This window comes from Taeniopygia guttata, chromosome 1, assembly GCF_048771995.1.
Source record: "Taeniopygia guttata chromosome 1, bTaeGut7.mat, whole genome shotgun sequence".
NCBI lineage: Eukaryota > Metazoa > Chordata > Aves > Passeriformes > Estrildidae > Taeniopygia > Taeniopygia guttata.
This window is the reverse complement of record NC_133024.1, coordinates 59667321-59685777: the sequence shown is the minus strand read 5'-3', so window position 1 is coordinate 59685777 and position 18457 is coordinate 59667321. Positions and strand designations below refer to the sequence as shown.

The 18457-nt window shown below is 37.2% G+C and overlaps 1 protein-coding gene across 1 annotated transcript in view; it reads right to left on the bottom strand.

Annotated features, from left to right (window-relative positions):
* Positions 1 to 373: 373 nt before the first annotated feature.
* Positions 374 to 18457, bottom strand: part of COG3 (component of oligomeric golgi complex 3) — a 29397-nt gene continuing 11313 nt past the window's right edge. The window contains exons 13-23 of the mRNA XM_030272294.4: positions 17642 to 17802; positions 15414 to 15519; positions 13410 to 13534; positions 11727 to 11816; positions 9747 to 9867; positions 7353 to 7441; positions 7118 to 7252; positions 6024 to 6099; positions 4440 to 4567; positions 3779 to 3877; positions 374 to 2564 (exon numbers count right to left, since the gene is read on the bottom strand). Coding sequence (XP_030128154.4) covers positions 2535 to 2564; positions 3779 to 3877; positions 4440 to 4567; positions 6024 to 6099; positions 7118 to 7252; positions 7353 to 7441; positions 9747 to 9867; positions 11727 to 11816; positions 13410 to 13534; positions 15414 to 15519; positions 17642 to 17802 — 1160 coding nt within the window. The 3' untranslated portion in view covers positions 374 to 2534. The remainder of the gene's footprint in view (positions 2565 to 3778; positions 3878 to 4439; positions 4568 to 6023; positions 6100 to 7117; positions 7253 to 7352; positions 7442 to 9746; positions 9868 to 11726; positions 11817 to 13409; positions 13535 to 15413; positions 15520 to 17641; positions 17803 to 18457) is intronic.

Sequence of the window (18457 nt, the reverse complement as noted above, 5' to 3'; positions counted from 1 at the left end):
CACAGGTAAGGAGAGCTTTTACTTTGATAGTTCCATTCAAATGACATTGTGAAAGCCAGAGGGTGAAGGGAAGCTTCATGCTGATACTACAGGGGACAAACCACAAGCTTCTGTATGACGTGTTTTACACCACCGAGGGCCAGAAGAGCACTACAGAGTAATGAGAAACTCTGGGTAGGTAAGTGTGTGAGCAAACAGGCAAGAACAGTCATCAAACTCAGTAAACTTGTGTTATCTGCCACCAGCTCCCAAGCTCTCTTAGTAAAAGCCAACTTAGATAAAATATGTTCTTGTATTACAGTTGTGTTTCACAGTTGTGGTTTCTTCATCCTAACAAAACCGTACGGAAAGAGACCATTTAGCCACACAAGACTGCTTATCAGTAAAGAAAATACAAATTTTCTTTTATTATAACCATAAAGAGGCATTAATTTAACAATTAGCTGTACATTCAGCACTCAGATATATCTGTCCCAAACAAACTCAACTCTCTTACTGCTAAAAAAAGAACACTTCTCAGCATTGCACAACCTGTGCTCATTAGGATGTTTATTGTTTCTGTATTGCAGTTATCTTGACAGACAAGTTTCAGGATACAGAATAAAGCTTTACTCTTGGACCAAAATAGGAGGCAAGATTTTTATTTAAAAAAATTAAAACCAGCAAGTTTCTAGTCAGATAATATAAAGCATCTTAAATTAATCTTTTGAAACTATTTACACTATTTGTAAACGTAAATATCTGAAACTGTACATGTTTAAACAAATGTTCATTTAGCAAACAGGCTGTATAAAACGATTGCTCTTCTAATCCTTCCACCAGCTGTCCTAGAGCTGAAGCGGTGCTCTAAGAGAGAAAAAGATCCCAAGCACAAGAGCAACTACTGCCATGGTTTACCCTTCACAACTGTTCTGTACAATGTCTGTATTAAGTTAGTCATAACTCTGTACAGTGACCATGCAGTCCTTCTGAAAAACCGTATAAAAAACAAATATACATATATTACAAAGCATTGGACATTATTTTACAGCCTGTGTTTCTACATAAGTAAAGGGAGAGGGCAAATTTTTCTCCTTCTTAGTTCCCTTACTTAATTTTTAAGGAGTCATATAAGGTCCTATGAGTACCATTTATGTATTTCAGCACCACTGCTGTAACACCTCTTGTGGTAGCTTTCAGTCCTACCTTCTTACACTCCAGCCTTGTTATTTATATCAGGAAAATTTTTAAATCAAAATACCACTAATGTGCAAGGAAATTTCTTCATATTCAAATGTAAAGGCTTCATATTCAAATGTGAAGGTTCAACCAGAATAGGCTTTATAAATAAGTTAAAAATCTATCACATCACCCAAAACATTTTCATGCTGCACAATGAACATTTACACACTGAGAAACCCTGTTCATTCCATTAAGAGCCAGGCATTTAGCATCCAGCTTTCCACACTAATGTCCAATTAATGCTCACTCAACAGTGTGCACTGTTTACCAGTTACCAAGTACCTATCCCCTCTTTATAATGCAGATTTGACAGCCTTGCACATCAGTTTCAGGCATCCCCACACCCCCTGATTGGCACTTTCTCCAAGAACAAAGGCTGTGCAAGTTCCAGACACTGTTCCCACTTTAAACAATGTGACACCACCATCCGATCTTGAGAAAGGCAAAAAAAACAGCTCTGCCCTAAAATTAGATTGCTGAAAACCTCAACGCTAAGCACTGCTGTAAAGCATCTGAAAATGTGCAATTCACTCAGAAACAACAGAAATTATGCTGCACAGCTTGCCATTGCAAATCCCAAGTATCTGAGACTCTTCACATGGAGAAAGAGTAGAGTATCACACTTCAGGTCAGACCTCACAGCTCCCAGTCACAAGAGTGTAAGAAAGACAGCCCATCCAGTGTTTCACGCAACACTTCACATGTGAGAAATTAAGTTTTCGCAAGCAAGAACCTCTGAATTACTTTCAAGCATGTGGTGGATTACCGGGATTTTCAGAGAAGTTAGAGAAAAACTCAGAGCATGCCTGCTTCAGTCAAATTGTCATACCAATATGGTCATCTCCCAAGTCTCACAAATATGTATTGCTGCTCTCATTTGATTCTCTGCACTGTATTTCCAGTGTCTCTTTGAAAGTGTGATTTTCCATTGCATATGCCAATTCATTAAGGGAAAGCAAGAATGGTTTTTACACAAAAAAAAAAAAAACAAACAAAAAAGCTTTTCAATTTTGAAAATATCTGGAAAAGGCAGTAATTGAGCTTCCAAAAGAGTGATCAGTAAAGGGGTTTGGGGTTTTTGTTTCATTTTCTTCTGGTCACTGCTCAAGCAAATGAACAGGAAGACCTTTACCAAATCAACAAACCTGTTCATTTTGGGCGTTTTCACTAAAACAGGGTTAAGCCGCCAGATAGTTTTGATTGCAGACTGGACTGCACAGTGGGATCCTTCCTTTACTTCAAGCAAACGTCTCTGCACTCCCTTCACTCCCTGGCGTTTGGCTGAAGCTTATCTAAGCAGCCTCACTGTTGGGCTACTTGGACATCGACAACAGTAAGTTCACCTGAAAGGCAAAATGAAAGCCTACATTAGACAGAGTAGCCAAGTTTTAGAACTGATGTGTCATATTTTAACCTTTAAACAGGATTTCTAGGAAGTACATTAATCAGAAGACAGTTACAAAACAACAGCCAAAATTTCCAGTCAAATGCCTAGTCACAGGCTTTTTAAAATGCAACTGACCATGCTGACCACTCATTTCGGCAGTCACAAACTACTGTGATAAACTTCCTAAGATAACTTCATGTGTTGTCAAGAAATTCCAAAAAACGCTGACGAAAAATGTTACCATTCACCTCAAATATTTGAAACACACTTGGGATCTTTCCCAGTACTTGTTTCTCATAGATTACAATATGGTTTCCCACACACTTCAGTTTGTAGGATAAGTGATCCTAAGGTTCATCAGATAAACAATGAGAGGAAGCCATCTCCTCCAGGATAACCTCACTTCCTTATGAGGCATCACTCCCACTCTAGGTCAGTGCTCCAGGACAGTTATCACACATTCCTGTGGCCACACGCACTGCAGGCAACATCCTCTAATCCATAAACTAGATTACCTGTTTAAACTATCCTGTGATAATCAAGATGCTACCTACATTCCCTAGACTACTAAGGTCAAAGTGACATTTTTAAAACCCTACTTGGTTTCTGACAGAGAATCCTAAAAGAGGGAATTCTTAACCCAAATTATCTCTGAGACTACAGACCATGTAGGGTTACATTTCCATAAACATCTGCACATTTTCTCATTACAAATAACTTTAAATGCACTCTAGTAATTCATTCCCATGCTTCCTAAATGTAAAAGCTGCTGCTTTTTGTATTTGTCAAAATAAAGAATGCCTTCAAATGCACAGGGTTTTTTAAGGCATATTCACTGGCTTTGATACCTTTCCAAGAAGACAACACCAGGAAATGGCAAGACTCTTCTACAGTGCTGTACAACTCAATCCCCAGCAACATCAATCACCACTTTGGTTTAAGAAAAGCTATTAGACATTCATTAAAAAACCCACCAAACAAAGTCCCCTCCTAGCTGAGAGTCTTAAGATCAGATCAAACCCAAAGTTTAATCACCCAGGATTAAGGGGGATAAGAAATAAATAATGATTCTGAACACTGAAAATACAAAAAAAAAAAAATCTATGTTTATAAAAGCCAGTTGCATGAAAGAGCAACTGATAAAATAAAATAGGGAGCTTCAATATATACCTGTTCCATTGAAGGACAAGCTATGATCTGGAGGTCTTCATTACTGAATTCTTCCTTTAACAGAGCATGGAGTTTCTGGAACATTTGCTGAATGTTATTCTTTTAAAGGAAAGAAGAAAAAATCAATATTTAAAAAACACAACACCCATTTTAAACCAGAACAAACACAATGCACATGGAATAGCTGCTGAAGTGACCAGGTAGGGGGAAGCAGTCAAGCTTCAAGAACTTTTTTCTAAAACAAACCCCAAAACAGCTACAGGAATCCACATTAGTCATCAGATAAAAACTTCAACTTAGATGCGAAACACTGAGTCCTAAAGGCTTAACCTGGAAGTTTAAAACTCAACCTTGGCTCTCGTGGTTGTTTACAGCAGGTTTTCCACTGAATCTGTATCACCCTATCTGCCTCTGGTGCTCTTGCCCAGGCATAACTGAGCAAAATTAACTGGTTGGTGTGGGACAGAGTTAATTTTCCTTATGGCAGCTCATTTGGTGCCAGGTGGAAGATGTATACAATAAAAGAGCAGCAGTTACTTCCCTGTAATATCCATGTGTTGCATAGTACAAGCAAGAACAGTACAGCTGTCTGGATTTGGCTTTTTTAAGCTAAAGATATCACTGTGAAACATCTACAGGAAAACATGGCAGCAATACTCACCCTGACTGGCTTAAACAGAATTAATTCTGTATCTTTATTGGACAAGTATAAGGACATGCTTCGTAAAGTTGATGGCAACTTTGTTTTTATTGTCTTGTAAGTGGAAGAGACCAGATCGCTGATCTTTGCTGAAAGTAAAAGAAAATATGTATAATAGGCTAAAATGGAGTTCTGTCTGCTGAAACCTGTACTCCAGAAAATCACCTCCACTCTCCTGAGGCGAATCATTACCAGAGGTTTGAGTGGAAGGGAGAGAGGGTGTGCTGCGCTGTGCAGTGTCAAACCCATCACAGGACCACAGCCTGACAGACACTGCTTCCTTTCCCTGCAGAAAATGCACCCGTCCCATTTCTGAAAGCTACCACATCCTCCTGAGGTTTCTGAAATCACAGCCCTCCAATAGAAACTAAGTTCTACATAGGCTCCCTCCCAGAAAACTTACCTGGAAAAGCAACTGCTGGGAAACAGTGCTAGCAAAGAGAACAGAATATCACAAATCCTTACTGGTTATAGGCCATGTCTGTGAGAGGAAAGGCTGCACAGAAATCTGGATTTTGAATTAACCAGACAGGAATCCTCTGTCAGACAAGACCTTCTTTCTTTTATTGCTAGGAATTTTAATGATTTTACAAGATCACTGCCTAAAGGCCAGGGAAAAAATACATTTTGTAGTTTTAAAGTACTGAAATTAAAATCCTGTGTGGGTTTTTAACCCCCTCAACTTCTGCCACATCTAAATTTTCTGCCTAGTCCCACTTCCCAGACAAATGATTCCAGGAAACAGCAGAAGCTCTGCTTCGATCTGCTTCTACACACATAATTATCTCCAAACAAACATTAAAAATACTCCTGAAGAAGTGGGAGATATTAAGTAGAACCTCGAGTTAGCCCTTGAGAGCGTCTGACCCATGGAGCAGCACTGAATTATGTATAAACATGGCTGGCTTTGCATCTTAAGAATATGATGCAACAGAACATTCCAGTGTATGATTTGGAAAAATCAGATTTTTTAATCCAGAAGCACAACTTTTTAAAGTGAAGAGCAGAACAACCAAGGAGTATCTAAAACTGCTCCAAATGTTCCTATGAAATAAATGTGCACAATTGAATTTTTAAAAAAGAGGGAAACAAACCCAGATTCCATTTTTGCATGGTGACAGTAAAAAAAAAAAACCGAAGTAAATACCAAATGTAGAGACAATAAGGGCTTCAATGAGGATTAATTCTTTCCTACAAAAGTAAAAGCTTTATCACTATGTAATTAATTAATTCCTTTAGCACATTCTTTATGCAGTTGCAGAAACGCTGTTTACATGCAAGAACAATCACAGCTTGAGAAATCAACATGGCATTCACCTACTGCACCAATTAAACACATATTCTGAAGTTTTTCAGGTTATTAGAGCTGGCTTAAGACATTTCAAATATCACACAGGCTCAAACGTAAGTCAGGATTTGCAAGAAAAAAGGAGACAGTTCTTTTATGTAGAATTTCTCAAAATCAATCACACTCTCTCAGTCCAAGTTATTCTGACCACCTCTTCAGATTCTTAATATGACATGAATATAAGCCACAGTAAATACCTGGTTGTGCCCAAGGTTGTTGTGAAAGGCTGTAATTGGGACCTCCTTGAGTGGCCATTGTTTTTAAAGCAGCTACCTAAAACAAGTAAAATCAACAATAATCAACGATCAATCAATGATGTTTCTTTCTGTTGAGTTCACAATAAAATGACAAAGCAAAAATTGCACAACTCTCTTAAGATACCACAGTGTACAGAATCTCCACTGCTCTGTCTCTTCCATGACCTGACTTAACAACACACAGGGGAAGCAGCTTGACAGAAACGCAATTCAAAATTACAACCGTGATCAATTCTTGAAAGTAAAATTGAAAATGGGATTAAATTTACAAAGATGCTTAGGCATCTAAGGATACAAAACCTCAAAAGAGACTTATCCTTAAGCAGCTTAGTCAAACGCCCCAGATTCCCAAAGAATCACTGAGATCACTCAGACAATCTACCAATCTCACCAGTTACCCATCTGTATTTTAGACATGCCACTGACCCCTACCCCAGTGTGACAGGCATGAGTAAATTTAATACTGTAATCTTCTAAATTCTCCAAAAAAATCAGCAGCTGGGATATCTGCAGTCCAAGTACTGCTATAGCCCCAGTTTCTGAGAGGTCATGTCACTTATTCTCAGGATCTAAGGTTCAGAATAGATCCTGTTGAGAGGTTTTCTCACTAGAAATCCTGACCTCTAGAGCAGGTTCTAGAAAGAAATGTATTATGACAAGACAGCTAATACTCTAAGACCTCCCTCAAGAACACACATGACCCAAGGCTGTTTTTGAAGGCTTACAAACACAAAGTAATTCCTGCAAAAAGAAGAGCTCCTGCCAACCTTCACACACCTGTTACAATTCAAGGAAAAATTAAAGCTTCTTGATCGAAGAACACAAGGGGTGCTTGTAAAAACAAACTATGACATATTCCTTTAACCCATTAATCTCAAAATGCCTGGAAAATTGCTGCTGTAACTTAAAGGAAAGCACATTATCTTCAGCTAATCACACAGCACTAGCAGATTGTCATATACTCAATTTAAATACCAATTTCCTTATCCTACCAGTACTTCAGTTAGGTTAACAAACATACAACACACTTGTACCTTTGTCATGAACTCCTCCAGCTGGTCTACAAACTGTTTGGTTTGCTGCTGAATAAACTGCTCACAAGCTGATTTCAGATGACGATCTACGTCTTTCTTGGAGTCAATATAATGTTCTCTGATTTCTGGAGTACCCTTGAGAAAGAGAACAACAATTCTCTTCTTTCTACTTGCCAGAGATCACCACACACTTAAATGACCCAATTTTTCTTAATGCAATAAGAGTCCACATTACCTCCAGTAAGAACTGTATCAAGGCATTGTTGCTGTTCAATCTAAAAAATCTTGAAACTGCCTTAGGATTCAGGATTTTAAATGCTGCATCTGTGAATCAGAAAGTCACTCACACTGTAAGTCAATGCCAATCAGCTCCAGGAACTACAAACTCTAATCACTCATTTATGCATAAAACATGGCCCAGCACAAATGATTATGACTGCAACATTAATGATTCTATCACTGCTCAGAGTGGATGCACAAATGCACATGCACAGAAGCACACAAAGTTTAATTAATCACTTTGCAATGGCATCTATGGTACACCTGTACCTAACAGTCACACAGTCTAAACAGATAAATACATTACAACAAACTAACAAGATGCTGATATTTACTGCAGTGCTATAAGCATGAATATTATGTGAGCGCTCCTCTTGTTACTGTAATCTACAAGTGGAAGACTTTTACATAAGCTATTTAGGCATTTATAAATAATATGCAAAATTTTGCACACATTGACTGGGAAAACCAACTACAATTGCATGAAATAACTTTTAATTGGCACTTTTTTCTTTTGTTCTTAGCTGTTTTGTTAGGACTAAACAACAAAACATCAAGGTTGATAAACATTCATGTTTATGTTCTCTACACATAAATCTCAAGAAGGAAAAGCAACAATGTCTGTAATTAACACAAGATACTGAAATTACACCTATAGTCTCAATAGGATGTTGCCATGCTGAAATCTACTCAAATTGGGAAAAAGAAAATTATTAGTTGCAGTATAGTTTTTTACCCTACTGTCAGCCATTTATCATCCTACACAATCCTACACATCAATCTGCCTTTTTGGTTTTTTTTCATTTCAAAAGGAATTCTGCACTCTGTATAAAACAGGGGAAGGGAAAAAAGACATAAGAGTAAAATAAGTGTTTTCTGAGGCATTAAATAAAGACAGAATATCAAATATACAGGTTTGTAGATTTTGCACTGAACTAAGAATCTGCACTCCTATGCAGTGAAAGGTGAACATAGAGCACGATTATTTTTTGTTCTCTGAATTTTTTACCAAGAATTTGAGAAATTCCAAAGATTTCCTAGATTTTTGATTAGAAGACTATGAGCTAGTCCTTTTTCCCACCAAATATTCCAGTTACATGAACCTTAACACTATACTACTTCAAAGAAATTGGGCAAAAGCATGACTTTTACAGTAAGCAGTATTGCTTCATCTGTAAACACCAAATTAAATCTTAAACCTGTGTGCAGGAAGTCTGGCTAGAAAAAGTTTGACTGTAAAACTATTAGCCGTATTATTTTTCTTCTACAACTCATCCCAAATATTAAAAGCCCTACTGGCCTATGCGACACCATAGTGAGAATTAAGCACAACATACACCTTTTCAACACCACTACCACCACCACCCAATACAAAGGAAGTGTTTTCCATTACTTACCACTACCACCTGGAAAGCACTGGCTGGCACAAAAATTTATTCCATTGAATATGGAGAACAAACTTATGTGTCAGCCAGGACAAGACACCAAAAGGATGTATTTACCCTTTAACCTCCAGTCAACTAGAAACCACTCAACAGGTAGGAGGTTTCATTGATGTTCAAATGCAACAAGTGAAATGGTTAGTGTAAGAAAAGCTTGCTTCACAGTTAAGACTGCAGAACATTAGCAAGAAAGAGAAGTTATTTCTTCAGCTTTCTCTTCTGGAATGGAAAGAAAGAATTTTACATGCTTCCAATAATTTTTCCCATTATCCTTACAACTTGGAAAGTACATGGCAGTTCATTTTTTTTATTGAGAGCTTTTCTCCTGAATTTTATAAGGGAACAATAGTACAATTTCAAAAATCATGACCATGGCCATTACTTCTATTTTCCTACAAGAGGCATGCTTGCTCCATAATACTGTAATACCGAAACTATTTATTCAACTTGCAAAATAAGAAATCCTTCTCAAAACAAAAACCCTCACAGAATGGTTCAGGAAATCTTAATTTACACTAGCTAAGTTGACTAGGTATTGTTAAATTCACCTGCCAAGCAGCAGTAAAGATAGATATTCCTTTAACAAGCCAGAAAAGAGGAAAGACAGTTCTATGCAAAAGAAATGTAGATTACTTAGCTGTTCTTAAAAAAATTGGATAAATTAGTTAGGTCAGCAGTAAAAGCAGACAAACGCATTTCATACAAAAATAAAGAATTTATTAGATACATTTTGAATTGCCCACAGTAGGAGAATGGTTTTGGTTTTTTTCAGAAAAGCTAGGAACAAAGCAAGAGATTAGAAAAAGCATACAGGTCATTGCAAGTGAACATAAAATAAACCCAAAACTTTTGCTGGCACAAAGGGAGGACAATCCCATCCCATTCTGTAGCCAGCAGCTGTTTAGTACCTCTAGTTTTCTTAAGGTCCAGGGAAATTTCCTTAATGGTGAAATCAGTGTGGAAAGGAGCAATTTGTTCCCGAAGAATCAGAAGGTGTTTTATTAAGAAAAGCTGTCCATCAACCTGGGTCTACAGCACAAAAGAAAGAATATGCATTACATGTAAAAAAAAAAAAAAAAATACCCAAACAATTAAATGAGGAGCAAAGTTTCATCGTTTCCACTTTTATTAGTTAACAAGCTTTTTCCATTAGTCTGCAGTGTGATTAACTACACTCTGGGATCAACAAATCCCACTTCTGTACTATTCCTAATATACTACACTACAGAAGCATTACTTCTACTTTAATGGGATACTTTATTCCCATTTCTTAGAAGAATTAGATTACACAGCCATATTACTAAATGTCCTCATTAAGTAAAGGTATCCACTATTTGAAAGATACAAATTTATTCTTCTTCTAAGAGAGGAATTATTTCATGTAATTCATATAATTTATAGTTGAAAAACATGAGGTTCTAAATTTGTTTTCATCATTACAATGACTAAAAAAAGTCAGTGTTCCTGTAAATAATCTTGATTAACTGTGCTGTTCTGCAGAGGTCTTGCAACGCATTTTTCTCATGTCATTAAACACAAAGCTTAGTTAATTTCTAAACAGTACAGCAAAGACACAAAGAGTAAAAGAAGGCCAAGTTCACTCCATCTAAATGATCCGTTTTGCACTGCTTTTTATTTTAACTACATGCTTTATACCGTGTGCTGGTTTTAATCTTTAAAGTTCATGGCTCATAGAGGTAAAAGGAGGAGGACTCTAGAATTCAAATTTGCTTTTGCGAGCTGGAAGAGGACTTTCCTTGATATAATGTTAAATAAAACAGAAAAGAAGAAATCAGATTTAAATCTGCAGTTTCAACAAACAGAAATTTCACTTAAAATGAGTAATGGAAAGTGCTTCTTGAGTTGTTTGGGTTTGGCTTTTTGTTTTTCATTCTTATATGCATCATTTCACCAGATAACATTAAATTAACATGCATCAAGAACAAAGTGGTAGAGATCTTAGTTCTGGGCCAGCCTATTTAGGGTTCATTGCAGGATGAGTTTCATTCTCTGCAATACTTTTAAGTCAATGCTGACCAGGTACACAGTGCTGGAATTAGTATTTAACTGCAGAACTCTGAAATCAGTTACACTGAAATCGTTATCTGCTCAAGCTAAAGGGAAGTGTAGCTTGCATTTCTTTTTAAAGATGCTGTGTTTAACAGATTTTTTTTTAAAGGACACTCAAAAGAGACACTTTAAAACAGATCATTTCCAATCAGAACTAAAACCTTTTTCATTACTAAATATTTACTGCTTATTAAAATCCAACAATTTTAGCCTACTAAGACTTTTCTTTTTTAATTCACTTCCTGGTTGTTAGGAATTAGCAAATTACTATGGGATTTAAAGGAACTGTGACAGGAGAAAGAAAGTTTACTCCGACTACTTAAACACAGTTAAAGTTTAAATGACTTGATGAAACTGCATTGAATTCTGAGCAACCTTTTGACACCACACAGTTCTGAGCAGAGAATACTTAAAACTTCTTCCCAGTGAACATAAATTAAAAAGATTTTTAAAAATTCAAACCATGGAGGCAGAGAAAAAGTAAAAGAGTAACAAGCAGTAAAAATAAATACAATGTCCTCTAGCTGAAATTTCCCTTTAGACATCACTTCACTGAATTCCCATGAGTTAGAGCAGCCTGTAAACACGATTGCTACAATCTGTATTCCACCTTTTCAGACAAGCTACCATGTGAATCATTATATTTGCCCTGCAATACATTACCCATAACTAAGAACTGACAAATCCATCAAGCCTCTGGGGGCAGAAGCAACATGCTTTGACTAAGATTTTAACGGAATTCTGAAACACTGCTTCAAGACTTTAGATATAAAAGGGGATGGGGTTGTGGAAAACATACAGAAAGCACAGATTCTGACCTTGTTTTTGCTGATGGAATCAGCAGCTCCCAGCAGCGACTGGATGCAGGCAGATAAGGCCTCTTGTGATAATCCCTGAAACACTGCCCTCTGCAGGGAAAAGGATAAAAAAGACCAACAAAAGAGGTGTTAGCAAAGCTTAGTCAGAATTTTAAGAGTTGCACTTTGTGAACGATGTGTTTACCATTTATAAAACTCAAGATTAACTAGCTACAAGCATGTTTGCTAAGTGCAGTGACACAGGATGGAGCATTCACATACAAAAGCTTGCTACAACCACTCAGGCTGGATGCAGGTACCCACACAAGCCTGCCCAGCTCACCCTGCAGCTCTGAATTGGCACCTGGGTAGCGACATGGTCGGTGACACCTCACACATGCAGAGCCAACAGCATGAATGGTGTGTGCTGAGTAACCTAAACCAGACACTTCTTTCAGTGTCAGGGCAACTACCTGTGCGTGCAAACTACATCTGCAATAGACAAGAGATCATTCGAGTGAGCTAACCTCAGGCAGACTCAAATTACCTCACATTTGTGACAGCTTAGTAAACAAACATGACAGCTGCCATGGCCCAGGGGACACGGTGCAAGTGCTTAAGTGGCAGCAATATGATCCTATGGCTGAACCAGCCATAGGAACACAGCTCCTTCCCACCAGCACTCCAACAGGGCCCTGACTGCCCCAGACTTGTCAGCACCACTTCATTCACGTATTCCCCATCTACAGGCTGCAGGTAAGGAGTACCAGTTCTGCTACAGTGTCTCAGGGGACAACTAAATTAACCTCTGTGCAGACACACTGTAAACAACACAGAAATCACCTCATTTACAAAGGTCTAGCTGAAAACAAGAGCAAATATTCATCTATTTTAGTGGGATTGATATTTTAAGCAATAAAGCATTAGTATTTTCTGGTTTCCTTTTTAGCACTAGCATCTTGGCAGGAGTTTCATGTAACACCCATCAAAGATATTTTGAAATCCGTTAAATGTGTCTAATAAAGATACAACACATGTAGAAAAGCAAAAACACTTGCATTAGTTTCCTTAGAGATTTATCAGCCTTATATGCTGTTAAGTGAGCAACACAAAACAGATTCTAATGGGAAAGTCTTAAAATATGTGTTAAGTAAACATTGCTTTTGTTTCTGCTAGACATGAAGCTTTCCACTGTTTTAAACTTTGGAAATGTGTTCCTACATTTTGGAACATGAAGAGATGTGCCACCAAAAAAAATTCAAAACATTTTCAAAATGTGGAAGCAGTACAGTCAGCATTTTTAAGAGCAGAGACATCACACAAACACACTCATCCAGTAATTTCAGCAATAGAATAATTCCTTGTAATTGACCAGAACTTTCTATTTTTTCTTGTGCTATTCACTTCTCAGCTTTGGTGAGACCAGTATCTTGAACATCAGACACTAAATTATTTCTGTAACAGCAAAAGCAATAGATGTATAAATCAGAGCTATTTTTCTAATTCTACAAATATAAAACTGTCTTGGAAATGATGACCTAAATTTGTCAGTTCACTTGTTTTACATAAAGATAGCAGCAGAAAGACCAAGAGGTTAGAGGCCAGTAATTGTCCACTCCTAGTTTGTATTAAAATATTTAGACAGGGTGCTCTACACACTTTATAACTTCATCTTAAAAATTAGATAAAGAAACTTTTGCATACATCTATACATCTGTACAGTTTGGAGAGACACACTAGAGTCCTTCTGACAGTAGGATACCACATTCCATGCAGATCTGCAGGTGAAATCGTGCTTTGGTGCCTGGGATTAAGGGATTCAGCTGAACCTGTTTAAAAGCAAAATACACACATGAAAAGCTTGCCCTTTCATCCTTCGAAATAAAGGAGACTGTAATATAAAATTCCATTTTATACTCTGTACACAGAAATATGACACTTTCTTTTACCCAAACAAGTTAATTTTTTTTCCTTCTGAGCAGGTCAGTACTAGATTTCTGATGTGAATGGAACACAAGCCTGTGAAAGACATAAATTTGCTTTCAGGGGTGGCCCAGCTCGACCTTTTTAAATGAGTTAGTGTAACAGGCATGTCTCTAAGGACACACACCTCCCACTCAGCTAAACAGCTGAAATCATCAGTTACTGAAAAAAAAAAAACAGCACAGGAGAAAAGAGGAAAAAGAAATGGTTAGAGATCATGGAATTACAGGAAATGCTTAGGGAGAAAAAAGAAAAAAACATTCTATTTCTTCACTCTTTCCTTTTTGCTGGGTATAATCCTACATGGATTGAACAGTTGCAAAAAATACAGGTTTAAACATAACTTATAAACCGTAAATTAACAGCAAAACCAATTTTGTCATGAGGTTGTTGTAAACACAAAAAAGTGCTCCTCCTGGGTAACCTTCATAATAACACAGTATGCTCAAAATGGATTTTCTCAACACCTGACAGCTACAAGTCTGCTTTCAATTTGTCCTTAAAACAAGCTGCAAAACAGCTGAGTCAATAGCATCAGAACTCTGATTTCAAATACCAACCATTTTAAAAAAATAAAATTTTTGTAGTTTCACCTGCTGATGGAAAATGCACTTGTGTTTATGTGATCAGTGAAGAAATCATCTGAAACATATGTGATCAGTGAAGAAATCATCTGAAACAATCTAGTAATATCTTTCTACCTTTTGCAACTATAAATAGTCACAGTAATTAGAAAGCCTGTAAAATCTTATATCAATTTGAGGTTCCTAGGCCATTTATTAGTCACTTCAGCTACTCCTGCAGGTCCTGAAATGGGAGAGGCACCTCTGAAGGACAAATAATCCAAATTATCTCAAACATATATCTTCAAATTATACCATATAGGTTCCTTCCATCTCCTGAGCACAGGTGAGATTTTATAGGACTTGCAAAATCCATGCACCTGGGGTAAAGTATGATGAAATCCATTCTCAATGGAATTTGTGGAGTCCAGCTAGAAACACCTCTACAGACTTCCCAAGCCAAAAGCAAGAAACTACCATGTGATCAAAAGGAATACGAGAAAGAAGTGATAAAGAGCTGAGAAAGATGCTGCTGGGTAAATAATAACACTGTACCACTCTGAACAATGATTAAATAAAAGGAGAAATTCTTCATAGATCTTTGATAGTAATTTAAAAATTTCTAACATTCAAATGACTGGCATCAGAACAGCCAATTTTATGAAATTTTATTCCAGTTTGCTCTAATTTACAGACACATGGGTCACATGTTAAAATGTCAAGAAGTAAATTCTGAATTATTTTAAATACCTATAATGTAAGAGACATGCCTGACACACCAAATCACCTTTCCCATCTTAGCGCAGCTAACACACAAAAGCATCCTCAAGTACACATCTTCATGGCAGGGATGCTTTTCAATGGAGAATACAAAAGCTCAGGTTTATACAAAGTACAATAGATGTTGTTGATTGCAAAAGTAGTTGCTTCATATAATGGACTGCACTCGAAGTACAAAGAAAAGAACAAGATTAGGCTGTTTCTCATATAAAATACAAAACTAAAACTTTGGAGACAAAATTCACCTCTAAAAATTGCTTATGAATTTGTCTAGAAAATAACTCTTTAAAATACATGCAAGCTTCTCACAGACGGTTCGAGTAAATGCTCACATTCCATGAGCTTTATACATTAATTTGACAATATGAGATGTATTTCATACCAGATTTAACTAAGCTGCAGGACTCGGGATCTTCTAGCCGGACGTCTGAAAATGAAGCTTCAGATGGCAGCTTCTTCTGTTCCTCTTTCAAACTCTGTGCAATTTTCTGCAAAGAAAGACAATATTTTAATATCACATAACACTGCTTTGGTTACAACAGATAAAAGCATGCTTAATTGCAAAAGAAATCAGCTACACACAGCTTCCAGTGTCTCAAAGACATTTAGAAGAAATAGGCAGATGTTTCCAAAACAGTGGCAGAAATACTACAATATGATAAAGGTTCACAAATACATATCTGTGTAAAACACTGTTCTTTCCATTTTGCCTGTTTTACGGATGTGTCAATAATGACCTAGAAAGGCACCTAGAAAGAAAAGTTCAAAATAGGATAACCCAGTTCAACACTTACTTGGATTTTAAACAGATCATTTTTTGATGGCTTTATTTCCATAAATGACATGTGCAGACGGCCCAAAAGTACTCTCTAGTTTATTCCCTGTGAGAGTTCAGCCAAAAGCCTTTCCCTAACATTACTCAACATTTCCACACTTCAACCTTTTCCAGTACTTGGGCAGCTTCAAAGCAACAAGAGGCAGCAAGAATAGGCAAAGAACTGCATTAATATTTGAGCAGAACAGCACAAGAAACATTTCTGCTCTGTGCTTTTAACATTTTAATAATTCATTTACTAAGAGAGAAGGTCTCTCTAAATAGCAAGGTTTTGAGGTTTAAAAGCAATCAAGTAGCACAATTAATCTCAAACCAGGCAAAACCCGAAGTCTTATGAGGACATATGAAGAGCAGCATAATTTCTCAATTTGGAATGAACTTTCTCTTCCTTAACTGAAGGGTCATAGGACCTTTGTTTGAAAATAAGGCATCATACAGACCAAACAGCAGAATTACTTGCCTGAAGATGCTTATTAGTCCTTAAACTTTCAGTACAAAGAGCATGTACTCAACAGACTCACTAGCTTCAGGGTTTAAAACCCCATGGATATCCCACAAAGTTGCCAAAGTACAAACTATAGCACAACAAAAGCTTTACATGTGTATAAGGACAATATCATAGCAACATAAGCTCACTACTGGTAATTTTCTCACAGTGTTTTGTCTGTTTGCAGGCAAGAATTGAGCCCATTAAGGTACAGTCACACAATGTTAGTGTCTTTCAGCCCACAGCAAAATATGCATATTTTAGGTAGGTAGGTAGGTAGAGAGAAGAGAGAGATAGACAGACAGACAGACAGCTTCTGTATTTTTTATAAGTAATGTTCTGATTCTGAAGTCAAACAGCAGCTTCTCTACCAACTGGTCAACTGGAACTAAGTCCTACAATTTTCTAAGCACCACCAGCTATTCTGGCAGCTAGATGGAAAGCAGAATACAGCAATAAAATTTGGATCTTGCTAGTCCATGTTGGAAGGGCCATTCTCAGTCACCTCAGTCCTTTGACAACTTGGGCCTCCCATTATAAAGTAAATGGCAGTAGGTATTTGGAGGGGGGATCTTTACTATGCTTTACTGCTTCTGTGTAGTCTTCATGCAGTTGCAGCTTGTTCTAGTCAAAAACTCATGAAAGGTTTCTCATTGGGCATTTATTTATTTCTGTGAGTTGTTTCATTCTGAAACTTTCAACAATATAGTATTAACCTTTTAAAGTAAGTAGAATTAGTTTGATCCATTTCAACAGGAAAATTGGCTCGAAGGGCTTGGAATAGCTAAAGAAATTGCTAATACTGAGAAGAACTTGAAAAGGGCTTCTGGAAGCCATTGTTTACATGTTTAATTATCTAAAGCAAGTCTCTTCTCACACTGCCTGAGCACACGGTACACGTATGCCTACCAAAAGCTACTTGACAAGTAATTCTTAAAACAAACCTGCAGCTAACTGGGACTGTCTAAAGCATCTCTTCAATTCCAGCTCAACTAGCAATTACATTGGGTAATATCTATTACTTAAATAGGTAATGTAAGTGAAAATAAAAATTCAGAAGCTTCAAGTTTTGATAAAACTGTTAACTGTGAGAATTATTGCCATTGTCAATAAGTTTGACATAAAACGTTGACATCTAGTTTAGGGTCATAACTTAATCAGCAGGTGTCAATTGAAAAATGCCAGTAATGCTAAATACACCTAAGAACAGGAAAATCCAAGCTGCAAAGCACCATACTGCACAATTGCATGTACAAAACCAAGGACAATGAAAAAGCTGAGGCTGTACCTCCATCATTTCCAGCTTGTCAGGATACGCGAGATCGCCTGGCGCGGGCTTGTAGCCGGTGATGTCAGTCTGAATATAAATGTGCGTTCTATAGACAAGGCGCTCTTGTACATCTTCCAACATCTGCTTGACACCAGCTGCAAATGCACCCAGTTGTTCAGCTGACAGAGGTAAGAAAAGGCACAAACTTGTTAAAACAAGCTTACAGAAACACAAGTTTGAAGAACCACATATAGGAGCATAAAAACTTGGCAGATGGAGTCAAGCCATTGTTGGAACAGCAACATGCAGACGAATTTGTGACAAACAAGGAATTTACTTAACTCCATACTGCAGTTGCTTTGGCTCCCCAGATTTTCATTAGGCTATGAAAATGCAACCTCACACAGATGACATCAGTTGCCTTGTTAGAATTAAAGGTTCTAATTATTTCAGACCTGGGTACATTAAGTCTAGTTTTGCTGGGAACAACAAAGCAAGGTGGCTTTGGTTCTATCACAGTCAATACCTGTGGTGTGAGCGTTGGAAGTTAATAAAAACAGATGAATCAAAGCAGCTCACATCAAACTTAAGAATTATTGTATCAGCCCAAAATTAAGTAAAACATGATAAGCCAAAAGATTAAGTCAGCAAGTTTTTGCTCATTCCCAACAGTGTTACAATTATACTTCCAGGAAACTGAACAATTCTTCATGATTATTGGCACAACTTCAGTGCCAAAGAGCTACACTGGGTGATATACCAGCTACCAAAGATGATTTCTTTTTATTGCTGGGTGCAATAAAGACTGTGAAAGGATTCCATTATACACTGGTC